The following is a 26,883-nucleotide window of genomic DNA, read 5'->3' as shown; positions in this document are numbered from 1 at the left end:
CAGTACGTGTGACTTTGAGAAATAGGCAACATATGAAATAATAATTAATATGCATAGGCTCGCTTACCTAAGATTCATGTCATATGGCTAGGTATAGAATCAAAACATTTTCAATAATATATATATATATATGGTGCCGAGTATAGTCAATTACCCAGTCAAATACAAAGTGAGAGAAAATAGATAGAAGAAATACTAAGCACTAATATAATAGCAATCCACCATAAGGGTATACCAACAGGTTATTATTACCTTTATAGTAGAACAAAGTTCAACAGAGGAGATCCGAGAATCTAAAATTTCATGTTTTGTTTAGTTAAAGATTATAGTGGAGACTGACATCGAAAAAAGAATATTATTATTAACATGAATTGTTATTTCATTCAGAAATATGCCAACATTGCCTTAATGAAAGACATGCACCATTTGGAGTTTAATCATGAATTCTTGTGTTTCTCAAGTTTCTGCTCAAACTCCTCGTAAGTAACACATATTGAAGTACTATAGAGTATCGACTTATTGCTGACTTGTAACACTAAGAGCAGCTCCCCCAGTGTATTCCAAACTAAAACCATGGGGGTGAAGAAATATCGTCGAACAAAACACACTAGAGCAGTCGAGCTGTCGGTGTCAAACAAAAGTGAACTCCAAACTTGGTTCGACTCGTGGGAATAAAATAATACTAGTTGGGAGACGAGAGAATAGGAGATGGGAAGAGATATTTAACTAGAGAAAAAAAATGATATTTAACTGGAGCTAGGCCCACTCACAATAGAGGTAGCAGACCATCAAACACAGAAGCGAACTCTGTATGTCGGTTCGATTCATACACCAGAACTGCTCTAAGTATTTCCAAGTACTAGGCTAACCAATGGTTGCACCCTGTAACAAAAAGAACCAATGGCCTGTAGTCGAATATGGTACAAGTGAAATGAACAAAGCTACTGTAAGAACAAGCAACAATATTCAACATGTTACAGCTATTTCATAAGCATATACTCGAAGGCGTCATTTTAGGTAGATGCCATAGAATTTTCTGTTGTGAAACTTTTCCATGCCATGTCATATATTGTAGGCAAAAGTTCAAAACCATGCGAAACTAGCTTGCATATGTTGCCTCAGCACAAGTATAAACACAGAGAGGAAAGAAGAGAGTAAACCAAAGTTAAAAACACTAAATAAACGTATATATATATATATATATATATATATATATATATATATATATATATATATATATATATATGATTGTAATCCAGGAAACGGGCACAGATTGTAGGATTCTTTGGTACATGTGAATGGCTTGAAACTAAAATATAATAGTTTGAGGTATAACCTGGGAGCGCTACATTCATTGAGACGTTATACCTTACATGAACTTCTAAATAGCCTTTGCTTTAAGCAAAGCTAAACTCTTACTAGGTAGATTCTCCAAAGTCCATACTTTATTGGAAGATGAAACTCTTACTGAACATCCAGACGAGTATATATATATTCCCCAAGCAGTGCATCATTTCTAGCAGCAGTGCTCATTTGTGAGCACCAAGGACTCCGAGAAATAACTCAGACAAGTATGGAGCAAAAGGAATAATCTTATATGTAGGGTGATGTTTATATGTCTCCACAACTTGAACTTCCCGACGGTCGAAGTCATATGATATCATTGGATGATCATCCCCGCGCCGCAGATGAAAGAAAACCATGTTGCAATCTGGATGCATGGTGACCAAACGGTAGTCATGCATCCTGGTCCTGCTCCCAAACAGCTGCCGACGGCTCACCTTGTGCTTGGACACCCATTCTAGCCTATCCATGTCCCCAAGAACCCAGATTGACAGTTCATGACTCCTCCATTTCTTGCGATAACGACGATTCAATCGCTGATCTGGGAGCTGTCGAGGACGTTCGACGATGCAGTGCAGGCGCCCTTGCGACCGTCCGACAAAGAGCACATTGTTGCCGGCGTCTGCCTGAACCGGCGGCGCAGGGAACATGCCTCGTGTCTTCCCTTCCGTGTCCACCTGGAGTATCATTTTGCACCACGCTAGGTTCAGGTACAGCATGCTGTTGACGAAGGCGCCGGGGGATCCTTGAAGGATGAAATTGTCGAAGCTGATCTGACGGCGCCACACCTCCAATGGCCCTCGCCTTTCTTCTGGGCTCCAGTCACTCTCGCTGTTCCTCCACACCCCAGTCTCCGACGAGTAGGCGTGCACCGTCGTCGTCCCCTGGTCGTCATCGATGAGGTGCCAGTTCCAGAAGATGAGCACCTGGAAATGGGAGGAGACGGCCGGATCGAAGAGCAGGGAGATGTGGGTCTGCAAGGTGAACATCCTCGGGTCATTGCGGAGATCGCCGTCGTCGTCCATGTCGACCCAGTCGACGCAGCTGGGCACAGCCACCCACTGCTGCGTTGCTGGGTTACACACGACGAACTCCGGCCAGAAGTAACTGTCAGGCATGTGGCCCAGGAGGAGGAGGCCGTTGCAGGCGTCCACGAGGAAGATGTGCCGGTTCCCGGGCAGCGCCTTGCTCAGGAACGACAAGGAAGGGTCGACGGACGTCGTCGTCCCAGGTAGCCTGGCGAACCGCCCGTAGTTCTTGCAAGGCAGGTAGTCTTCCTCGTCGTGGATGCCGTCGCCGTAGAAGAAACCCTGTAGGGTCGGGGGCAGCTCCGTGCGGTGGAGGGCGCCGCCAAGGATCTCGCGCCGGGCTGTGGAGACGACGAACTTGGAGCGGCCACACAGGGGCTTCAAGGCGGGGACCTCCTCCACGAGAGCGTCGTTGGGGAGGAGCCGGCCGTTGTTCTCCATGACGCTCGCTGCGAGAATGGAAGGAGGATTAGAATTCCGGAAAGGCGGTTAGGATTTCGGGGGACGATGATGAGCGTAGGGTACGTAGAGTAACTATGGTACGGTGGAGCGCGTACCTGCCGCTGCCGGAGACGACGGAGATCGATCGCTCGCTCGCTCGCTGCCCTGGTGCCTGGCGTCGGTGGGAATGGGGGTTGTGGGAAGGAGGAGATCGATGATCTGGAGCATTTATAGATGAAATTTTCAGCCACCGCTCCTGTAATCGCAACGGCTAGTGCGATTTGAAAAGGGCAGAAAATTGCCGAGCGAGCCAGGTTAGCAATTCATCATCAGTTACAAAAAACCCTACTGGAGATCGAGACAGGTGCAGGCAGGCTGGCAGGACACGCAGGAGTAGTGAAAGCTTGCCAATAGTGAAGAAGACAGAACACAGACGACAATTGTACGCAGTGAGAACGCGGAGTCCATGCTTTCCGGCTCTACTTTTTAGTGGGCCCTATGCAGCCCATGAGCATTTTATGGGCTAAGCCAATCCGAAAAAAGGTCTGGCTGTTTTGGATCGGAAAAAATCCTATCTGTCACTGTCTCACTGAATGAGTTTGATCTGATTTTTGGGATCCGGTCCAAGCCTAGATGAGCCATCCATGCATTTTACATTGTAAATTAATAGCCAAAATAAATATTTTAGGCTAGGCTTAGACCAAGAAAAAAAAATTCTAGGCAACAAGATCTATGCCCAACCCTGTCCAATAAGGCTTATGGGCGGACAAAAACTAGCGGGCACAGGCTGGGCTGGGCTCAATTGCTCAGGTCTACACATGTGCATGGGATGATTCTAGTAGTGGTAGACATTACAGTAATGCTAATAAGGCGTCCTCAATGAATGGGCCTAGGTGATATGGAGGTTACAGAAACAAAAAAAAAACCTCAATATTTTATACATTACATTTGGACTAAATAGTCAAACTTTTCAAAATTTGACTGCATTTATAGAAAATAGTATCACCATTTGTGTCTCTAGATAGGTTTATTATACGAATATATTCCATAATTCATATAATGACACTTCCACTACTAGAAAAAGGGATTTTAGAAGAAAGTATGCATGTCTAATTAACAACGATAGGCAAATCTAGAGGCTGCCCCCGTAAATGGTCAAGTGGTCTCCAGGCAAATGTCCACCTCTATAAATGATAATAGAGGCGGGGATCCTAAGGTGACAGTGTTTTTTAGTCAATTAACAGATACGATCATCTTAAAATGCTCGTCTCTGAAAATCGCTATTAAGAGAGAGAAGCATTTTAAGTGTTCGCCTCTAGAAATCGATTAACATACAAGTTTGTCTCAATAACTTTTTTTATATGTAGTTGAATGGAAACAAACTGTATATCATAAGTGTAGCTTTCTATGCGATCTACAACTTTATTGTCGAAATGTTCTTTATTTGAAACTATTTAGAGTCCCAAAATATTGTTTTAAGTTCTCTGATGTTAAAATTTAAAATTTTGAAACAACTTCGAATGTTGACATAGTCCATACTAAAGTTGTAGTTCTCAATACATTCTACAGCTTTGTTGTTTGGAAACTTTTTGATCTATAGTTTTTAGATATTGTTGCATACATTATCTTACATATGTACTACTTTATTTACATTTCTGTGCATAAAAAATTGGTGTTGCGATTGGTAGCAAAATATTTAATAGGTCATAGTTTAGGGTGAAAATGCCTTGGTTCTCCAAGGGGTATGTTTCTTGAACAGAGAAGTTTGTAATGGATATAGGCACTACTACAGGATGGACTTGTCCCAGGCGGTAACGGCCTTTAGTCCTGGTTACCGCGCCGGGACAACGATCCCGGGACTAAAGGTGGAACCTTCAGTCCCGGGTCATCGAGCCGGGACTAAAGAGGGACCTTTAGTCCCAACCGGGACTAAAGGCCCTCCAGCCGAGCAAACGTGGCCGCACCCTTTAGTCCCGGTTGATAACCCCAACCGGGACTAAAGGTTTCTTTTTTTTTCTTTTTTTTTATTTAATTTGTTTTCAGTTCAGTTACACATATTTATTTAATATATAATATGTTTTTATGTACGTATTCTACGCTGCTAATATAAATACACGCACGCATATAATTACATCTAATTCTCATCTCGAGCATTATTATATTCGAATAAAGTATGAAACTATATATATTATAGATATATATGTATATATACAACACTTTCATAATCTTGTTCTCGAAAATAATGATATCAATAAATATTTAATTTACATTATTTATTCCTTAGGATCAAAGTAGAACTCGCCGTTGGGATTTAGCATTTTTTCTAGAAGAAATCCTGCTATTGACTCTTGAACTGCTTTCAGATGGTCTTTTTACATGACCCTTCGTTTCAACCATTCAGTCTTGCATTTGAAATAAAAGGAAAAATATTAATACATATATATATTCATTTAAAAATAAATAAAAAATTGATATATACGTACTCTGAGGACATCTTTAGGAGTTCTTATGTGTGCAGTGATAAATTCACAAACGTAGTATCCACACAAGTTATTACCTGGTTCCTGCCGCAAACACCACTGTACGAGAAGAACATTATTCTCATCATCTCACATGTAAATTAAAGTACGATATAGTAATTAAACACGTGGGGAAGTATATATAGTATAACTTACTAGTATTTCAACTACATTAAGTGGTGCCTTGCAATCCTTGCGGTGTTGCCAAATAAACTCTTTCCAAACCCTATGCAACCAATAATGTATGATCGTTAATAAATTATGGCAAAGTCTATTCAATAATAGTTATGCGCGAGAGATCGAAATTACCACCGGATAATGTCTATCATATCTTGGTATAGTGCTCGCTCTTTTCTCAATGAGTCAAAGATTACTAACCGACTTGAGTTTAACTCAATGGCAATGAGTATCCAGTGAAACTTGCATTGGTTTATACACACACGTATATGCATATAAGTTGTATTGATATTACATAAAATGTATAGACTACATTATTATTAACACTTACTCAAAGTTGTACGGGAAAAGTATTGTTGCCTTGTCGTGCTGCTTCACGAAGAACCTCATGATATTCGTCTGTGCTTCAGATACCCAGTGCTCCTTGACAATAATATCGGTTTTGAATACGGTATAAGGATCAATGAAGCCAACATTGGTGTCTTGTATTCTTTGGAGCTCTGACATCTAGAATCTGTATATAAATATAAGTTACATGTGGGGATAATTATATACACGTACGCATGGAAGTGAGTTTATTAAATAAAAGTAAGAATCACTTACAAACAAAAGAAGCTAATGATTGATTTGTCTAGAGTGTCCAAGTGGTATAGTTGATGCAATTCTTCGAAACTAATATATAAGATGTCATCGCCACGGAAGTAATGATGGTCTCTAAATTTGACAAAGATCCATCGCTCACCCCTGTCATACGCCTGCATGTACCACTTGTTGAGCAAGTACATTTGTGTACCCAATTCATTTAGAGCCGTAGGGTTGTACAGACTTTTGCCAAATTTATAAGTCTTCCAGGTATCAACTTCCAGGTTCTGGATTGGAGCTTTGCCCATCAATTGATCCAAGGTTAAACCAGTTTGTTCAAAAAAAGCATTAATGTCTTAAACCGACACTTCTCCAGAGTTGTCTGGTCGATAGACTTCTACGTTGGAACCATATTCATTATCAACAACAAGATTTTGCATTGGTTGCTTCTGTTGTCCGAGCTATGGGACATCCTTCCCTGATGCTCTTTTCCTTTTTTTTGTGCATCATGTGACTTCACGAGGGAGCGGTCATAGTCTGATAGTGGCGGAGGCTTACGAACTTCAAGCATCTTTTTCTTGTGAGCTTCGACCTTCTGCCTCAGTTGATCTCGTGGTATGTAAAAGTACGGCTTCTCCTTAAGCTTCGCTTGTCTCTGCTTTTGGATATCTATAAAAAAATCTTTCACTTTTTTGTCTTCTTCAGCTGCTATTTGCTCATCAGTCTTTTCAGGAAGTATTTCTTGAGAAATAACTCTTTTTTCGGGGTCTTCTTTGCCGCCAGGACCTTAGACGTCTTTGTAGTGCGTCGCTGTGGAGGGGGTGGGGGCGGTGTTGGAGACCGGCGTGGAGGCGATGAGGCCGGTGTTGGAGTCCGGCGTGGAGGCGTTGGAGATCATTGTGGAGACGGTGGGGCTGGTGTAGGAGTTGGAGATCGTTGTGGAGGCGATGGAGCCAGTGTAGGAGTTGGAGATCGCCGTGGTGATGAAGTCATCTCGCCCCCCCGCGACGCTGTGATGAGATGGGGAATGAATGATTGGGCTAGGCTGGGGGGAGACCCTGCTACAAAAATAAGTTGTGGGTTAATTATTTTTGAAGCCAATATAAAATTAATGGAAAATAATATTTCATTCACTTTCATTCATACCTAGGGTGAGGTAGGGGAAGCGGTGGCGCCCCAGAAACGATGATGAAGCGTTTGCGCCATTGAATAAATATCTTCTCCGCTTCTCCTAGTGTCTTCTCCACATCACCGCCTTCAATGTCAAGAGGAACATTGCTGTAACCTTTGAGCACTCTATCGACCGAGACGCTAGCATATCCAGGTTGAATAACTAACCCATGGATTCTTGGTGTCTTCGTTCGGTCTATTGGAGATACAACTCCGACAGCCACCATGATTGATGCATTATTACCATCTGGAATGTGCAGCTCACATGTTGTTAGAGGCTCAGTAATGTCATCAATAGGGAAGCGCAACCCAGCGTCACCTTGAATAACTGTCAGCTCCGTGGAAGTACAACTGCTTTTCATCTGACCAACGGGGCTAATGGTGACTCCCGGCGTTGATTGCGATTACATTTGACTCATTGCTAGCTGCACTTGCCTCTTGATCTCCTCCTGCATTCTTGCCTCAAGAGATTTTTCTCGTTCACGTGATTCAAGCAATGCTTGTCGTGACTCATTAACAAATTGCTCCAATACACGGATTCGGTCTGCCTCCTCATTCTTCTTTCTCTGGCGGTTTCTGTAGGTATCCTTGTCTGCTGGGAATGCTTGTAGCCATGGAACCGCCCCATAGCCTCTTGTTTGACCACCGTATTCAGGATTCTCTAGGGCATATGTCAATTCATCCTTTTCTCTGTTGGGCTTGAAAACACCACTATCAGCTTCTTCCCTAGCACGAGCTAGTCTCTGTGTTGCTCTCTCAATTTTTTGGCCAAAAATTAGCTTGCCAGTGTCTGGGTCTAGGCTTCCCCCATGAGCATAGAACCAATTCTTCGCACGTTGAGGCCAGTTCTTCTCTATTGTTTCAGGTATGATTCCCTTGGCAGTAATCTCTGCTTCTAGGTTCTGCCACTTGGGAATAGCACAACTATAACCATCTGATCTCATGCGATGATGGTATTGCTTCTGTCGGGCATTTTACTGATTCCTCATCACACGTTCCTCACTCTCTTGAGATGTCTTGTATTCTACGAAGTCAGCCCAATGGGACTTCAACTTGATAAACGCCTTAGCATTGAAATCTGGCGTATCATTCTTCAAGATAAACTTTTTATACAATGTCTTCTTCCAACTCTGGAACAATGTTTCCATCTTCTTCATTGTCCAATCCCTCACTAGCTCCTTCAAAGCATCATCTGCTTGTAATGTGAAATGCTGAGTGATATCTCTCCAAGCTAGGTTCTTGTCATGATCAGATACAAAACTAACATTAGGAGCGGATATCTTCTGCTTCCATTCATGAGCACTAACTGGGATCCTATCCCTTACAATGAACCCACATTGATTGACATATGTCTGAGCATGTGGTCCCAATGGTTTGCTGGTGTCGGTGTCGAATTCTGATATTATGAAACGACCCTCTAATGGCTTTTTTGGCCCTCGGACTTTCCTACTCTTGCCGGTGGTTGATGTAGATCCAGAGACCGGCTACATGAGTAGAAACACAACGATTAACAACAAATATATGTACGCATGCATCTATAAGAGATGATAGATAATCGAATATACATCGCCAGTATTTTTTTGTGCGACAATTTGTTGATCTTCAACCACCGGGATATTCAGGATATCCTCATAATCAGCAAAGTACTTACTCGTGTCATCTACATCCGCATTGGTGCCGGCGTTGATAATATCCGTCATTATGTCATCATTCAAGTTATCATCCGGAGCAGCCATTTGTATCTTCAAGATAACACAAAGATAGAATTACTATGGCACATAATATAAGTACATGTGATAACACATATAGAATTACTAAATCCAATTAAATATAATAACACATAATATTGCATAAGGATAAACAATAATAAGATATAGGCTTTGGAATCGAATCAAAAACACTTTCGATCCAAAAACATGGAAATAAGTACATGTATATATACACATAGAATGATACAATTTTCTCTCTCTCTCTCAACACATAGAAATAAGTGCATATGTATATATCTCTAGATATGCATGTGATAACAAATAGAATGTCTCTCTAGATACAATTTTCTCTCTCTCAACACATAGAAATAAGTACATGTATGTATACACATAGAAATAATTAAGTACATATGTATACATATAGAATCTCTCTCTAGATATGCATGTGATATAGATAGAATTACTAATAAAATATCCAAGTGATATATAGATAGAATTACTAAAATAAAATATGCATGTGATATAGAGATAGAATTACTAATAAAATATGCATGTGTCAATTACTAAAACAAAATTAAATCTAACATATATATAGAGAGATAGAATATAATTACTAAATCCAATTAAATAAAATAACACACATATATCTAGATATAATTAATTACTAAATCTAATTAAACCTTACATAGATAGAATTACTAAATCAAAATTAAATCTAACACATATATAGAGAGAGATAGAATAATAATTACTAAATATATCAAAAACTATAATAAAAACTATCTAAAAAACTATTTAAATAAAGTACTAATTAAATTTTAATACATTTAAATCTAATTAACATATATCAAAAACTATCTAAAAAACTAACTAAAAACTAAGAATAAACTACTAATTAAATTTTAATATATTTTAATCTAACATATATATCAAAAATTATCTAAAAAACTATCTAAAAAAACTATCTAAAAAACTATCCAAAAAAATATAGCTGAGCTATAGCTAGCAGGCTAGGGGTGGATGGCAGGCGTGCTGGCCGGCCACGGGGCCGAGCTGAGCCACGCGAGGACGACGTACGGCGGAGACGAGCTCGACAGCCGCCGGACGGGGCTCGACGACGAGGCCGGGCGGGGGTAGACGACGATGGCGACGCGGCAGAGCTCGACGTGGCCGGGCGCGGCAGAGACGACGAGATCGACGTTGTAGATCGAAAAGTAGAAGATGAACAGAGGAACCGTTCGATATAGGACCCTTTAGTCCCGGCTGGTAACACCAACTGGGACTAAAATACCTTTAGTCCCGGCTGGTAAGCCGAACCGGGACTAAAGGTCCAACCCTTTAGTCCCGGCTCGGCTTACCAGCCAGGACTAAAGTATCTTTAGTCCCGGTTGGTGTTACCAGCAGGGACTAAAGGTATTTTTGGGCGGGCAATTCCGCCCACCCTTTAGTCCCGGTTCCTGGCCTGGGCCGGGACTGAAGGCCTAAAAATTTTGACAGCCCGCCAGAGTAATTGGAAAAGCCTGGGATTTTGATTTTGTTCTCCTTGTTTAATACTAATTAATTCTATAGCAACTTCAATACTTTACAATATTTATATTAAAAAATACTATTGATTAACTAATTATTTATTGTAAATAGGAAAAATTTTATAACCTAAAGTTTTTAATTTCTTTTATGAATATAGAATATAAATGTTACTAATACTAAGTATTTTGTTAATGCAAAAATATATTTGTAACTTAAAATTAATAAAACTAATATTATTCGATAGGAAATTTATTATCACATTATTGTAACGTCAATGTTTCAATTTTTTCTCGGTTTTTTTGACCAAAATGACATGAATTTTTTGTTGAACCTATAAAAATAAAGAAAATATAGTATTTTTGTTCTACAACTTTTTCAAATGAAAAATGGCCTATATAAGGATTGTAGATCTTGATGAGTTAAACAAACTTAATATTCAAAACTTTTCAATTTGAGATAATTTAGGGTTCCGAAAACTAGTTTGTAGGCGTCGAAATTTAAAAATCATAAATTTAAACCATCTAAACTTTCTCAAATGGAAAGTTGACCAAAACAACAATTGTAGATCTTGATAAGATGAACAAACTTGGTATTCAAAACTTTTCAATTTGAGACAATCTATGGTTCCGAAAAATAGTTTGTAGGCGTAGAAATTTAAAAATCACAAATTTGAGCCATCCAAACTATTTCAGATAGAAAGTTGACCAAAACAACAATTGTAGATCATGATGATTTTAACAAACTTGGTATTCAAAACTTTTCAATTTGAAGTCATTTAGAGTCCACAATACTAAAGTCAATGTGTTGTTTTTTTTATTTGACCAAATTTAACTTGGTCAAACTTGCTCAAATGAGACAATAAATGACCTCAGATGAAAAAACTCTGAATACAAAGTTTGATAATCTCAGCAAGATCTACAATTTTTACATAGCTCATTTTCCCATTTGAGAAATTTTTATCAAACACTAGTCATAAATTCTTGAATCTCATATAGACTTTCTAAAACTATGTCACACACTTGTGAAATTTGAACTATATTTTATTCAAACTTTCTCAAATGAAAAAATGGCCTATATAAGGATTGTATATCTTGATGAGCTAAACAAACTTGGTATTCAAAACTTTTCAATTTGAGACAATCTAGGGTTCCGAAAAATAGTTTGTAGGCGTAGAAATTTAAAAATCACAAATTTGAACCATCCAAACTATCTCAAATGGAAAGTTGACCAAAATAACAATTATAGATCTTGATGATTTTAACAAACTTGGTATTCAAAACTTTTCAATTTGAAGTAATTAAGAGTCCATAATACTAGAGTCAAAGTGTTGTTTTTTCATTTGACCAAATTTAACTTGGTCAAACTTGCTCAAATGAGACACTAAATGACCTCAGATGAAAAATCTCTGAGTACCAAGTTTGATCATCTCAGCAAGATCTACAATTGTTACATAGCTCATTTTTTCATTTGAGAAAGTTTTATCAAACACTAGTCATAAATTCTTGAATCTCATACAGACTTTCTAAAACTATGTCATACTTGTGAAATTTGAACTACATTTTGTTCAAACTTTCTCAAATGAAAAAATGGCCTATATAAGGATTATATATCTTGATGAGCTGAACAAACTTGGTATTCAAAACTTTTCAATTTGAGACATTCTAGGGTTCCAAAAAATAGTTTGTAGGCGTAGAAATTTAAAAATCACAAATTTGAACCGTCCAAACTATCTCAAATGGAAAGTTGACCAAAACAACAATTGTATATCTTGATGATTTTAACAAACTTGGTATTCAAAACTTTTCAATTGGAAGTCATTTAGAGTCCATAATACTAGAGTCAAAGTGTTGTTTTTTCATTTGACCAAATTTGACTTTGTCAAACTTGCTCAAATGAGACACTAAATGACCTCAGATGAAAAAACTCTGAATACCAAGTTTGATCATCTCAGCAAGATCTACAATTGTTACATAGCTCATTTTCCCATTTGAGAAAGTTTTATCAAACACTAGTCATAAATTCTTGAATCTCATATAGACTTTCTAAAACTATGTCACAACAGTGTATCATTGTATCATGCGGGCACAACAGTGAATTTCTTCTTGACATATGACCCTTGGTTATGATCTTGTCATAACCATGGAGTGTCTTCATCATTTAACATGATGCTTGTATCTTTCTTCACTATGAAGGGTGGAATTCAGACATTTCTTTCATAATCTTCTGACATGTCTGACTTGTCTTCAATTCCCACTATATTTATTTTCCCAGAAAGAACTATGCGGCGCTTTGGCTCATTGATCATTGAGTTGATGTCTTTGTTTTTTCCTCTCTTTGATTTTGTAGACATGTCTTTCACATAGAACATCTGACTCACATCGGCAGCAAGGACGAATGGTTCATCTTTGTACCCAATATTGTTGAGGTCCACTGTTGTCATTCCATACTCTTTGTCGACTGTTACCCCTCCTACGGTCAGCTTCAACCATTGGCACCGGAACAAAGGGACTTTAAAATTAGGTGCGTAGTCTAGTTCCCATATATCTTCTATGCTGCCATAATATGTTTGTATATTCCTATTTGGATCTGTGCCATCTATGCGAACACCACTATTTTGATTGGTGCTCCTTTTATCTTGGGCAACTATATAAAATGTATTCCCATTTATCTCGTACCCTTGGTACGTGAGGATATGCCATGATGGTTGCCTAGCCAACAAATACAGTTGCTCATCAATATTGTCATCGCCTTGACATTCTTTTCGCAATCAACCACTGAAACTTTCCATGTGCTGACGCCTAATCCAAGCTTCAGTCTTCCTTGGAAACTTGGATCGTAAGAACTCCTTATGTATCTCGATGTACGGATGCACCAATGACGAGTTCTGAAGAACTGTGTAGTGTGCTTTATTGAAATAATCATCTTCCATGCCAATATATGTTTTCTTCCCTAAAGTTCCTTTACCACTAAGTCTCCCCTCGTGTCGCGATTCAGGAATGCCAATCGGGGCAAGGTCAGGAATAAAGTCAACACAAAACTCAATGACCTCCTCTGTTCCATAGCCCTGGGCGATGCTTCCTTCAGGCTTAGAACAGACTTTCACATATTTCTTCAAGACTCCCATAAACCTCTCGAAGGGGAACATGTTATGTAAGAACACAGGTCCAAGAATACTAATCTCCTTCACCAAATGAACTAGGAGGTGTGTCATGATATTAAAGAAGGATGGAGGGAACACCAACTTAAAGCTGACAAGACATTAAACCACATCATTCTGTAGAGTAGCTAGTTCCACTAGATTGATTGCCTTCTGAGAAATTGCATTGAGGAATGTACATAGCTTCATGGTGGCTAGACGTACATGTGGAGGTAGAATTCATCTTAAAGCAACTAGAAGCAATTGCGTCATAAGCACGCGGCAGTCGTGGGACTTTAAGTTTAGGAATTTCTTCTCTGACACATTTATTATACCCTTTATATTGGAGGAGAATCCCGATGGGACCTTGATGCTGCTTAGACATTCGAACATGCTGTCCCTCTCTTCTTTGCTAAGCGTGTAGCTAGCAGGACTTAAGTAATGACGTCCATCGTCTGTCTTCTCTGGATAAAGGTTGTCTTATTCTTTCATGCCCTACAAGTCCTGGCGTGCTTCAAGTGAATCCTTTGGCTTCCCGTACACACCCATGAATCCTAACAGGTTCACACAAAGATTCTTTGTTAGGTGCATCACGTCGATTGCGTTGCAGACCTCTAGGACTTGCCAATAGGATAGCTCCCAAAAGATGGACTTCTTCTTTCACATGGGTGCATATCCCTTAGCATCTTTGGGAACAGATTCACTGCCTTGTCCCTTTACAAATACTACTTTCACATCCTTGACCATTGCGAGTACATCTTCCCCAGTTCGGTTATGAGGCTTTTTCCGGTGGTCTGGCTTACCTTTAAAATGCTTACCTTTCTTTCTTACTTGGTGATTCAAAGGAAGAAATCGACGATGGCCAAGGTACACGACCTTTCGACATCTTTTCAAATATACTGTCAAGGTCATCAAAACAATGTGTGCATGCATTATATCCTTTGTTTGTCTGACCTGAAAGATTACTTAAAGCAGGCCAATCATTGATTGTTACAAACAACATTGCTCGTAGGTCAAAGTGTTCTTGTTTGTACTCATTCCAGACACGTACACCTAGTTTGTTCCATAAAACTAGAAGTTCTTCAACTAATGGCTTCAGATAGACATCAATGTCGTTGCCAGGTTGCCTCGGACCTTGGATGAGGATCGGCATCATAATGAACTTCCGCTTCATGCATAACCATGGAGGAAGGTTGTAGATACATAGAGTAACTGGCCAAGTGCTATGACTAGTGCTCTACTCCCCAAAAGGATTCATACCATCTGTACTTAAGGCGAACCTTAAGTTTCTAGCCTCATTTGCAAACTCTGGAAATTCCCTGTCTATAGCTCTCCACTGGGACCCATCAGCTGGGTATCTCAGCATATTGTCTACCTTACGGTCTTCTTTATGCCACCGCAACAACTTTGCATGGACTTTATTTCTGAACAAACATTTTAAGCGTGGTATTATAGGAGCATACCACATAACCTTAGCAGGGATTTTCTTTCTAGGACGTTGTTCACCCTCGACGTCACCAGGATCATCGCGCCTGATCTTATACCGCGCTGCTTTACATACCGGGCATTCATCCAAATTCTCATATTCATTGCCATGGTAGAGGATACAGTCATTAGGACATGCATGTATCTTTTTTTGCCCCTCTTCGGCCATCGGATATAGCAACTTCCTATGATCCTCAAGCATGCGCTCGAACTTAACTTTCGCATTCTTGTTGTGCATCATGAATGGCATCGCCAAGAGCATCACCGAGATCATCTTCTGTCGCTACCACTTCTTCATCTCCCCCATTGTAGTATCATCAAAGGCACCATACTGAGCAATAATGTCATCAATGTCTAAATCTTCTCCTTCACCTTCTTCCATCATGACCCCGCTTTCTCCATGCTTAGTCCAACATATATAATTTGACATGAAACCTGACTTAAGCAAATGTGAATGAAGACTCATTGAGCTTGAATATTCCTTTAAATTCTTACATATGGCACATGGACAGCACATAAAACCATCCCGCTTATTTGCCTCGGCCACACCTAAGAAAAAGTGCACGCCCTCAATAAAGTCTTGGGAGCGGCGATCGTCATTATACATCCAATGGCGTGACATAATCTGCATTACACGACAAATTATGAAAACCTTGAACATAATTAAGTATTTTATTACACAACATAGATGACACACACACGGTTGATTAATTAACTAAGCCTGGCTACAACGTAAGCAATCACAACTATCACTAAAAAAACTAAAACTACAATGCACTTCAATAACATAATTATTTCATGACCGTACGTAACTAAAACAGACAAATTATTCGTCTGTTGAATATCAATAAGCTTCTCCTGCTGGCTCACTGCCTCATCATCAGCAACCGCTACCTCAAGCGCACCCGAATTCTGCACGTATGTAGCATAATCTTCCTCCCAATACCAACCATCGCATCCATTGCCCTCTCACTAAAATTAAAGCCAAAAAATATTTAGTCAAAAATATTCAAGAAAAGCAGGTCAATTAGCCATAATAATCAAATGCGTAAGAAACTCACATCGCGATCTGGGCACTTGTAGAAAACGTGACCCTTGTTGGGTCCCTGTCTATTGACTCGGTACTCCATCACAATCTTCTGCTTACACTTGCCGCAGATAATGAGAGGGAGTTCTGGCCTCAGTCGTTTCGCAACCGAACGAGAGGCCGAGGATCCGGTACCAGTTGTCATCTACTTTGTATATTTATTTTTGCAAACTAGTGTAAATTTCATATTTTCTAAAATAATATATTTAAATAAAACTAAAATTATTTATTTATCTAACTAAACCATGAAATATGTACTATGTATAATAGTAAAATACCAAACTATCAAGTGATTTTACTATTGTAAATCATCATGTGATTTTGAGCTAAAAATGACATAGAAATCACATAGCTCAAAAACATGTTTCAATAAATAACCATCCGTACTAGTTGACCTTGCTTACGTGATCATCTCGGCGAGTATTTCTCCACCGGACGGCACCGTACTTGGTCAAGGAAGAGCTCCGATTCTACGAGGAAGGGAACATGGTCTTCCACGACCGTTTCTGCTCTCCCTCGTAGAATCAAAGCTCCTCCTTGACGTCCGTTACCGCTCGGCAGAGAACATGCTCGCCGAGATGAACACGGTCCGTAAGTTCAACTAGTACGGATTTTCTATAATTTTCTAACTATTTTCTAAGTTTTTCATTTCATAGAAAATTTTATTCTAAAAAATAAAAGGCATGATTTCTAAGTATTTCATTTCATGAAAAAAATAATTCTAAGTGACCTGCTCGATATCGGCGAGCTCGCGGGCGTTTAGGTTGCCGATGATAGTAACATTTGTAGATGACATTTGTAGGTCTGAAGTTATCAAATATCCATCAAATTATAGCTCAAAGACATGTTTCAATAAATAACCATCTGTACTAGTTGACCTTTCTTACGTGATCATCTCGGCGAGCATTTCTCCACCGAACGGCACCGTACTTGGCCAAGGAAGAGCTCCGATTCTACGAGGAAGGGAACACGGTCTTCCACGACCGTTGCCGCTCTCCCTCGTAGAATCAAAGCTCCTCCTTGACGTCCGTTACCGCTCGGTAGAGAACATGCTCGCCGAGCTGAACATGGTCCGCAAGTTCAACTAGTACGGATTTTCTACAATTTTCTAACTATTTTCTAAGTTTTTCATTTCATGGAAAAATTAATTCTAAGATCACGTAAGCCGCCGGGGACGAGGATGGCGCGTGCTCCAGCGAGGACGAGCGAGGCGTGATTTTGATGAACTAATTTAACTTTTGTTTATCCAAACATATATGCAAATCATCATGTGATTTTGAGCTAAAAATGACATATAAAATCATAATAAAGTCCAACATATAAAGTTACACATGCATCTACATCGCAAAATGAGATAAGCTACTGATAAAACATAAGAGGATTAAGTTTGTTACCTCCAAAATCGAAGAGCAACACCAATGGAGGGGGAGAGAGCAAGAACAACAGCAAGCTGAAGAATAGAGGCAGTGAGTTTGAATGGAATGGCTCGGGCTCGGAGGGAAGAAATGAGCTGGTGTATAGGCCGGGATAATTAGTCCCGGTTAGGGGACAAACCGGGACTAAAGATTAATCTTCATTTTCAGGGCATCACCCAAACCAGGACTAAAAGCTTTAGTCCCGGCTGGTAACCTTTAGTCCCGGTTGGTAATACCAGCCGAGACTAAAGATCCCTGTCCCACGGACGACCATTGGGCAGGAACCTTTAGTCCCGAGGGTAAAAAATGCCAAAGCTAATGCCAAATTGGGACATCGCTCTAAAGTCTATTCTCTAGTAGTGAGGGGGTGATGGTAGCAAGTCAAGACTTGTAAGTATTCGTCATATTAAAGAGCACATCTCTTTGAGAAGCTATGTTCTAATAGAGATATATATTGTTGTTGATGTTAGAGTACCCCTCTAAAAGAGTGTAAAAGTGTGAATTTCATCCGTGATAACTATTGAGTTGGAAAGCTCGCAATCGTATGTAATACCACAATTTCAAAGTTTTCTTCTATCAGAACTTTAAAATACTATGGCGATAAGTTAATACAACATTTTTGTTTGTTTGTTCAATTATGGGCTACTGTTTGCAAGGGAACCATTAAGATATTGACAAGAGAAAAGTTTGTGTCAATAATATGAATATTTGAACATAGATATATTGTGGTAAAATTATGTGACTATTGCATGGAGCATATTTGTTGAGATAACCTTTCAATATTGCAACAATTAAATTTAGTGTATCGTTGATATTTTTTTATTTAAGAATTTAATATATAGAACCTACTAACAGGATCAGATAGATTAAAAACAAAATAAGCACTGAAATATTTTCATATGGTTTTAATTTAAATTTCCTAATATATGCAATTACTGATGACAGGCTGAACACATGATTAGAAGCTCAACGATCGTAAATTTCCAGCCAGAAACAGTGTTTTTCTCTCACACCAAACCAGCCAGTAGTAAATAATCCACGATCGTTTACAGCCTCTCGAATAGGCCGCTAGAACCTCCTTTCTCAGCGGTCGATATTTTGTTGTACCCATTAATTTAGGATGACACTTCTACAATAACGATATTTAGATAGAGGTGGGTGTGAAAAGTCTATTAATGGACCATGCATATTAGTAGAGGTGGTCGGTCCTACCACCTCTATAAATAAATTAATGTTATTTACACAGGTGGTTGAGTTAAGATGCCCGTATTTGTTAATGATTTTCAATAAATAAATAAATAAAAAGTATAGAATTTTTTTTAAAAAAATCTCAGGACAAACCCCATGTATATCTAGGCACCCGTCATCAGTTATACTATTTTTCATGCCAATGTGTGACCTCTTGCCTTGCATGTTCTCTCCCGACAAATTCCATTGTAACAAAATAGGATGCTATCCTTTTTATATTAACTTTTAGGAATCTTATATATAATATTTTTTACCCAATTTCAAATGAAAAAAAATCAACTACAAACTTATAGATTTTTTGACCGAAGTCAGCAGGAAACCCCAACCTATTTTTTTAAAAAATAATATTCTAGACCCGTTTAAATTCACTCCCACGTGGAGTCAAACCCATGCCTCCTGGATACTACTCAGGTGCTCTAACAACTAGGCTAGATGCCTTTTCGCTAAAGACTTATGGATTTTGTCAAGCAATATAACTTTGGTACATGTGTCTCCATATGAGGTCGTTCAAAAACTTTGAAAATTTGAATATCAAAATCTAAGAATTGAAAACAAAAAATTTAGGACTCTAAATGTTTTCAAACCAAAACTTTGGTCTATACCGTCTCAACGTCCAAAGTCATTTGAAAATTCTGAATATTTGAAGTATGAGATGTTTAGCTAGGACTCTAGATGACTTGAAATAAAAATTTATCACATATAAACTTTTATATGGCACTGATAAATACATGAACTTTTGTATAAAACCATGTCAATAATAAGATCGTTTCAAAAAACTAAAATTTCAAACTTCAAAATCTGAGAAGTTAGAATAACTTTTTTGTACTCTCAATAATTTCAAATAAAAACCTTGTCAACTTCTAAAGATATAGATCTCATCGAGTTCTACATACAAACTCTATCTTCATCCGACTTCATATACAAAAGTTATAAGGTTTTAGATATATAACTATTTATGGGTACGGGACAGCTAGCGCCCGGAAGTCCGGCGCCAGGAGGTGCCCGGACGCAGCTCTCGGCCTATGATTCCACCAGTCCGATGAAATGCACGGCGCGCAAAGAGCAGGGAGTGAGGGCACGTGTATTTCGATGAAGGGTCCGTCCGTCCGGAACGCTAAAGGCAGTCCCAATGAAAGAAACTAGTAGTTTCTATAACATAGGATACCGCACCAAAAAAATACTGCTTTCCAACCCATGGTTTCTATGAGTAATAATTATTTTTTCTTTCTCTCTCCCAACTTCTATCTTCTTCCTCCAATGTGAGTGCGATACGAGCTCCCTAGAAACTGGTGGTTTCTCTTCAATGGCGATTTCATGGTTTCTTGGTGCATTGGGTCAAGAGTAGACCTGATTTCTTCATGAGGAAACAATTTCTATGATTTTTGCTCTCTTTCTTCATTAATTACGTTGCCATGTCAGCGTTTTGCCTACGTGGCAAGTCATTTAATGAGGATAGAATCCATCACCAATACACCATTGGGACTGCCCTAAGTAGAATTACCGTTATTGGTTAGTGTGCCACTTTTGTAAATCAATTTATATAGGTGGCAACCTTAAGGGCAGTCCCAATGGTGCATTGATGGTGGTTTCTATCCTCATTAAATGATTTGCCATGTAGGCAAAATGCTGATATGGCAACGTAATTAATGAAGAAAGAGAGCAAAAATCATAGAAAATGGTTTCTTCATAAAGAAATCAGGTCTACTCTTGACCTAATGCACCAAGAAACCATGAAATCGCTATTGGGGAGAAACCACCAGTTTCTATGGAGCTCGTGTCGCGCTCCCATTGGAGGAAGAAGATAGAGTTTGGAGAGAGAAAGAGAAAATAATTATTACTCATAGAAACTATGGATTGAAAAGCAATACTTTTTTGGTGCGATATCCTATATTATAGAAACTACTAGTTTCTTTCATTGGGACTGCTCTAAGAGGTCTGCCTCTCTTAATAGCCATTATTAAATGCGGTCTTCTTAATAGTCCGGACTTAAAAACGTATTTGAAGAGACGGCTGTTTTATGGACTGTCCCTATAAAGGGACCAAGTGGTTATTGAAATTTCCCCGTGAGTCTACATAACCGACATACTAATTCTGATTTTTCGCATTTTTGGGTCACTGACAAAAATAATGTGGGGCACGTGGAAATTTCGGTTTCCATCAGTGTAGTTAAGACAATTTTGGTTTTATTTTTCTTGGATTAACGTGGTAATCTCTAGGCCTTGGAATTAACGTGTATAGCCTTTGTTGGTGGCAAAATATTAAATCAATAGATATTTAATCGTGATAAAGCCAAAGCAAATGCTTTTATATCCAAATCCCCTTAATTAGTCACTTAGGCAGAGGCCGGGAGGTTGTTCCAAGGCCATGTATCAATTTGATATACTGATCTTGGGATGAAATAATTTTTTCTTCTCGAAAAAAAATCCCCTTAGTCAGAGATTTTGCAAATTATTGGTGATTGAGTTTTTTTTTTTGGTCCTGTGAGCGTCTTTCTGCGCTCGAATAATAATGTACTATATTAAACCCTGGGGCACATGTAAACGAATTTCTGACATGACAAGCAAACTATATTTACCACTCTCGGTCAGAAATTCGTTATTATATTCGAGCACAGAAAGACGCTGACAGGAAAAAAACTCAGTCACCAATAATTTGCAAAATCTCTGACTAAGGGGATTTTTTGCGAGAAGGAAAATTTTATTTCATCCCAAGGTAGCTGCTCTGTATCTACTGGCCGCTAGTATACTTGGACAGAAACTGGGTGCTCAAGCTGGTTGTTTTTCTGAGTCGTTGGGCTACAGATGGAAATTCCAAACGCTATATATCCTGTGCTCCCCAAACCCCTAGCTCTTCTCGTACCAACATCGCTCACGGCAGGCACCAAGCGAGGGACGATCTCCACAGTCTCCGGCAGGTACCCTGGCACCCTGCGCCGGCTGCACTCTTCCCTGATCACCTCTGCAGCTAGCTCCTTCTTCCATTTCTTTCCCTTTTTTTTTTGAGGAAATCCTTCTTCCATTTCTTGCAGCGAACAGCTAGCATGCTGGACGAGAGCAGTTGGCTCCCCAACGGCACCCTCGTGAAGGTCCTTGCCAAGCCTCAACGCTGCTCCAACTCGTTCTTCATCGCGACAACTCGACGAGAGATCCAGAACGACAGGCTCCACCGCACGGAGACGCCCTCGACCCTACAAGGCTTCTTCTACGGCCACACGGCCGTGGCAGTCGACAAGTCTACGACGATGAGGACATGGCCCTGATGATGCCATTGCCACCACAAGAATTCCGTCAGTTTGCCGCCCGTGCCAGCGCGCCTGCGCCTGTGGAGAAGTCGACGACTATGAGGAAGTGGAGGAACAAGAAGAGGAGGAAAAAGAAGAGGAGGAGGACATGCTGCCACCCCAAGAATTCAGTCAGTTTGCTAGCCTACTTTGGGGCATCGGCCGCGCCCATGAAGGACACCTAATTCGTGTCCCTCTCCAAGGTGGTGCACGCCGAGTACATCTTCCTCCTTGACTCCTGCAATGGTCTCGTCCTCTTCGGCCGCCTCCGGGATGCCTACTACACCCATGGTTTCCAATATCGGCCGAAATCTTCCGATATTTCCGATATATCCTCTTTATCCGTAGGTGCCGATAAGAAAATATCTATCTTTTTCGTACAAATTTTGTTTAAATTTATTTAAATTTACTTAAATTCAAATTGTATTTTATTTGAATTTGGTTCGATATTTCTGATATATCACGTTTATCCTCTTTATCTGTGACCCCCGATAAATTTTAATTTCCGAAAATGAAAACCTTGACTACACCACACAGGAGTTCAGCTACATCGTGTGCAACCCAGCCATGGAGCAGTGGGCACGCGTGCCCAGTTGCACCTGGATTGACGACGACCCAAGTACCATCACCTTGACCACGCACACCTCCCTTCCATTCAACCCTGTCGTGTTCTCCTACTTTCAGCTGATTCTCTTCTAGGACAACGTTGTTGGTGCACGCATGACAAGGACAACAACTCACTCACTCAACGAAGTCCTAACGTTGATCACTGGATTGGAGAAATAAGGCAAGGGTCATTGGAAAGATGGCGGCTTTGCGAGATCAGTCAAAATTCCCCCCTCTGTGGGTTGCCGACCGCCTTTTGTCAATGGCATGCTTTAATTGATCTTGGAGAGGAAACTAGTACTCGAGGTGGATCCGCAAGGGAAGACGCGTCATCCCAGCGCCACCTATGCTTCATGTGGAAAATCTCTACTCCAAAACTAAGATGCATTAAACTAGAAATATCAGAGCCAGCGTAGCGCTTGCATGATCCAAAACCTGAACCTATTATATGTTCTAAGCCTATGTTTAGATTGGCTTAGTCACAATCTAGTAAAATTAGTAACCAAATAGGCTTTTACATTAGTAACAAGATAAGTTTAATTAGTCCAATTTTACATTTAAGCTATGACAAAGAAAAGAAAAGCACAGCAATTATATCAGAAAGATGGAAGCCTAATGATCAAGGATGAGTGAAAGTTAATGTCGATTGAGCTTTTAACCAAGAAACTAGACGTGCAGGCATTGGTATTGTGATACGGTACAGTCCAGGTGTGGCTATAATTTGTGCTTGGAAGGCCTTCTTTGATGTGATGAATGCAGAGGAGGCTGAAGCTTTAGCTTGCTTAGAAGGGGTGCGACTGGCAACGGAATGGACACGGAGTAAAACCATTATCAAATCTGACTGCTCATCAGTTATTCAAGCTGCTTGTTGTCCAGGTGTGGATAAATCCTTGCCATGTATCATTGTAGGCAAAAGTTCAAATTAACTATGTGGAACTTGCACATGTTGCCTCAGCATAAGTATAAACACACATAGGAAAGAAGAGAGTAAACCACACAGTTAAAAACATTAAATAAACGCTATACTTGAAGCTAAGAAAGAAATTCCAAATGTAAATATGATGGTTGTAAATTTGTAATCCAGGAAACAGGCACATATTTTAGCATTGCTCGGTACATGTCAATGGCTTAAAACTAAAATGTAACAGTTTGAGCAATAACCCAGGGAGCTACATTCGTTGAAACATTGCCTTACATGAATTTCTAAATAGGCTTTGCTTTAAGCAAAGCAAAACTCTTACTAGGTCGATGCTCCAAAGTCCATACTTAATTGGAAGATGAAACTCTTACTGAACATCTAGACAAGTATATATTCCCCAAGTAGTGGGTGCAACACTCCTAGTAGTAGTGCTCATTTGTGAGCAGCAAGGACTCCGAGAAATAACTCAGACAAGTATGGAACAGAAAGAATAATCTTATCAGTACTGTGAAATTTATAGGTGTCCACACACAAACTTGCTGTCGGTCGAAGTCATACGATATCATTGGATGATCATCTTGGTGCTGCAGATGAAAGAAAAACATTTTGCAATCTGGATGCATGGTGACCACACGGTAGTCAGCTAAGCCATCTCAGTTCCAGATCCTGTTCCCAAATAGCTGCCCACGGCTCAACTTGTCCTTGAACACACATTCTTGTGTAACCATGTCCCTAAGAACCCAGATCGACAGCCCATGGCTCCTCCATTTCTTTCGATAACGATTCAACCGGTGACATGGGCATTTTTGGTGACCTTCTTCGATGATGCAATGCAGGCGCCCTTGCGACCAGCGATAAAGAGCACCTTGTTGCCGATGTTAGCCTAAGGCCATCAAGACGGCTTGTGGACACACAGAGGAAAGAAGAGAGTAAACCACACAGTTAAAAACATTAAATAAATGGTATGCTTGAAGCTAAGAAAGAAATTCCAAATATAAATATGATGGTTGTAAATTTGTAATCCAGGAAACAAGCGCATATTATAGCATTGTTTGGTACATGTGAAAGGCTTAAAACTAAAATGTAATAGTTTGAGCAATAACCCGGGGAGCTACATTCGTTGAAACGTTGCCTTACATGAATATCTAAATAGGCTTTGCTTTAAGCAAAGCTAAACTCTTACTAGGTCGATGCTTCAAAGTCCATACTTAATTGAAGATGAAACTCTTTCTGAACATCTAGACAAGTATATTCCCCAAGTAGTGGGTGCAACACTCCTAGTAGTAGCTCTCATTTGTGAGCACCAAGGACTTCGAGAAATAACTCAGACAAGTATGGAACAGAAAGAATAATCTTATCAGTATTGTGATGTTTATAGGTGTCCACACACAAACTTGCTGACGGTCGAAGTCATACGATATCATTGGATGATCATCTCGGTGCCGCAGATGAAAGAAAAACATTTTGCAATCTGGATGCATGGTGACCACACGGTAGTCAGCTAAGCCATCTCAGTTCCAAATCCTGTTCCCAAATAGCTGCCCACGGCTCACCTTGTGCTTGGACACACATTCTTGTGTATCCATGTCCCTAAGAACCCAGATCGACAGTCCATGGCAACTCCATTTCTTTCGATAACGATTCAACCGGTGACATATGGGCATTGTCGATGACCTACTTCGACGATGCAATGCAGGCGCCCTTACGACCAGTCGAAAAAGGGTACCTTGTTGCCGATGTTAGCCTGAGGCCATCAACACGGCTTGTCAACACACAGAGGAAAGAAGAGAGTAAACCACACAGTTAAAAACATTAAATAAACGCTATACTAGAAGCTAAGAAAGAAATTCCAAATGTAAATATGATGGTTGTAAATTTGTAATCTACAAAACATGCACACATTTTAGCATTGTTTGCTACATGTGAATGTCTTAAAACTAAAATGTAACAGTTTGAGCAATAACCCGGGGAGCTACATTCGTTGAAATGTTGCCTTACATGAATTTCTAAATAGGCTTTGCTTTAAGCAAAGCTAAACTCTTACTAGGTCAATGCTCCAAAGTCCATACTTAATTGGGAGATGAAACTCTTACTGAACATCTAGACAAGTATATATTCCCATGTAGTGGCTGCAAGTAGTGCTCATTTGTGAGCACCAAGGACTCCGAGAAATAACTCAGACAAGTATGGAACAAAAACAATAATCTTATTAGTAGTGTGATGTTTATAGGTGTCCACACACAAACTTGCTAATGGTCGAAGTCATACGATATCATTGGATGGCCATCTCGATGCCACAGATGAAACAAAACCATGTTGCAATCTGGATGCATGGTGACCACACGGTAGTCAACTAAGCCATCTCAGCTGATCCTGTTCCCAAATAGCTGCCCATGGCTCACCTTGTGCTTGAACACACATTCTTGTGTAACCATGTCCCTAAGAACCCAGATGGACAGTCCATGGCTCCTCCATTTCTTTCGATAATGATTCAACCGGTGACATGGGCATTGTTGGTGACCTTCTTCGTCGATGCAATGTAGGCTCCCTTGCGACCAACCGATAAAGAGCACCTTGTTGCCGATGTTAGCCTGAGGCCATCAGCATGGCTTGTCATGTGTCTAACCAACTCTATTGTCACCGGCTACTCAAGAAGACCCCTGATGAGATGTTGATTGGAAGAAAACCAAGCATATGTCATATTTATGTGTCTTTTTTTTCAAGTGTTACATCTTGGAGAAACACACTAGACTTGGTCCAATCCCTGTGTCTTGACTTCATTCAACACCGTATTCACCACCATCCTCACATGTACACTTGCTTCTTGACGTGAGCAAGTGCTAGACGTCCACGATCAATCCTCCGACCCTCGGTCCCTCGTTCCAAGCCTTCGCGTCCCCCCTTCACAACTCCCAATCTATCACGCTCAAACTCCTCACTTGACCTTCTCCATTGTCATCGTCTGTCTCATGCACAACACCTACCCGTCCATAGCTAATTAAGAGACATGTTGCACACACCAACTCTTGCATCGGTTAGTCCAACACACACTTAACCAAAGCTCCGATGATTATCATCTTGATAATCACTCATCACTCACACTATGGGCACATATCAACCATGTGCTCTTTGTTGGCAACTCCTAAGGGAACTTTATTGCGTCGTCGAAGAAGGTGATGTATTGTGATAAAAGTTGTCATACTCCCACGG

General features: G+C 39.9%; 1 protein-coding gene across 1 annotated transcript; it reads right to left on the bottom strand.

Annotated features, from left to right (window-relative positions):
- Positions 1 to 1,529: 1,529 nt before the first annotated feature.
- LOC136548137 (uncharacterized) lies at positions 1,530 to 2,813 on the bottom strand. The gene has a single exon (XM_066539761.1). It carries the CDS (start codon positions 2,811 to 2,813, stop codon positions 1,530 to 1,532), a length of 1,284 nt encoding a protein of 427 aa, XP_066395858.1.
- Between the last annotated feature and the right edge of the window lie 24,070 nt (positions 2,814 to 26,883).

This window comes from Miscanthus floridulus, chromosome 4 (assembly GCF_019320115.1).
Source record: "Miscanthus floridulus cultivar M001 chromosome 4, ASM1932011v1, whole genome shotgun sequence".
Taxonomy (NCBI): domain Eukaryota; kingdom Viridiplantae; phylum Streptophyta; class Magnoliopsida; order Poales; family Poaceae; genus Miscanthus; species Miscanthus floridulus.
The sequence above is the reverse complement of the archived record's forward strand: the minus strand, read 5'-3'. Positions and strand labels throughout refer to the sequence as shown.

What these genes read in the sequence shown, in the direction of transcription:
- LOC136548137 (XM_066539761.1), bottom strand. Translation starts at nt 2,813, where the DNA reads ATGGAGAACAACGGCCGGCTCCTCCCCAACGACGCTCTCGTGGAGGAG.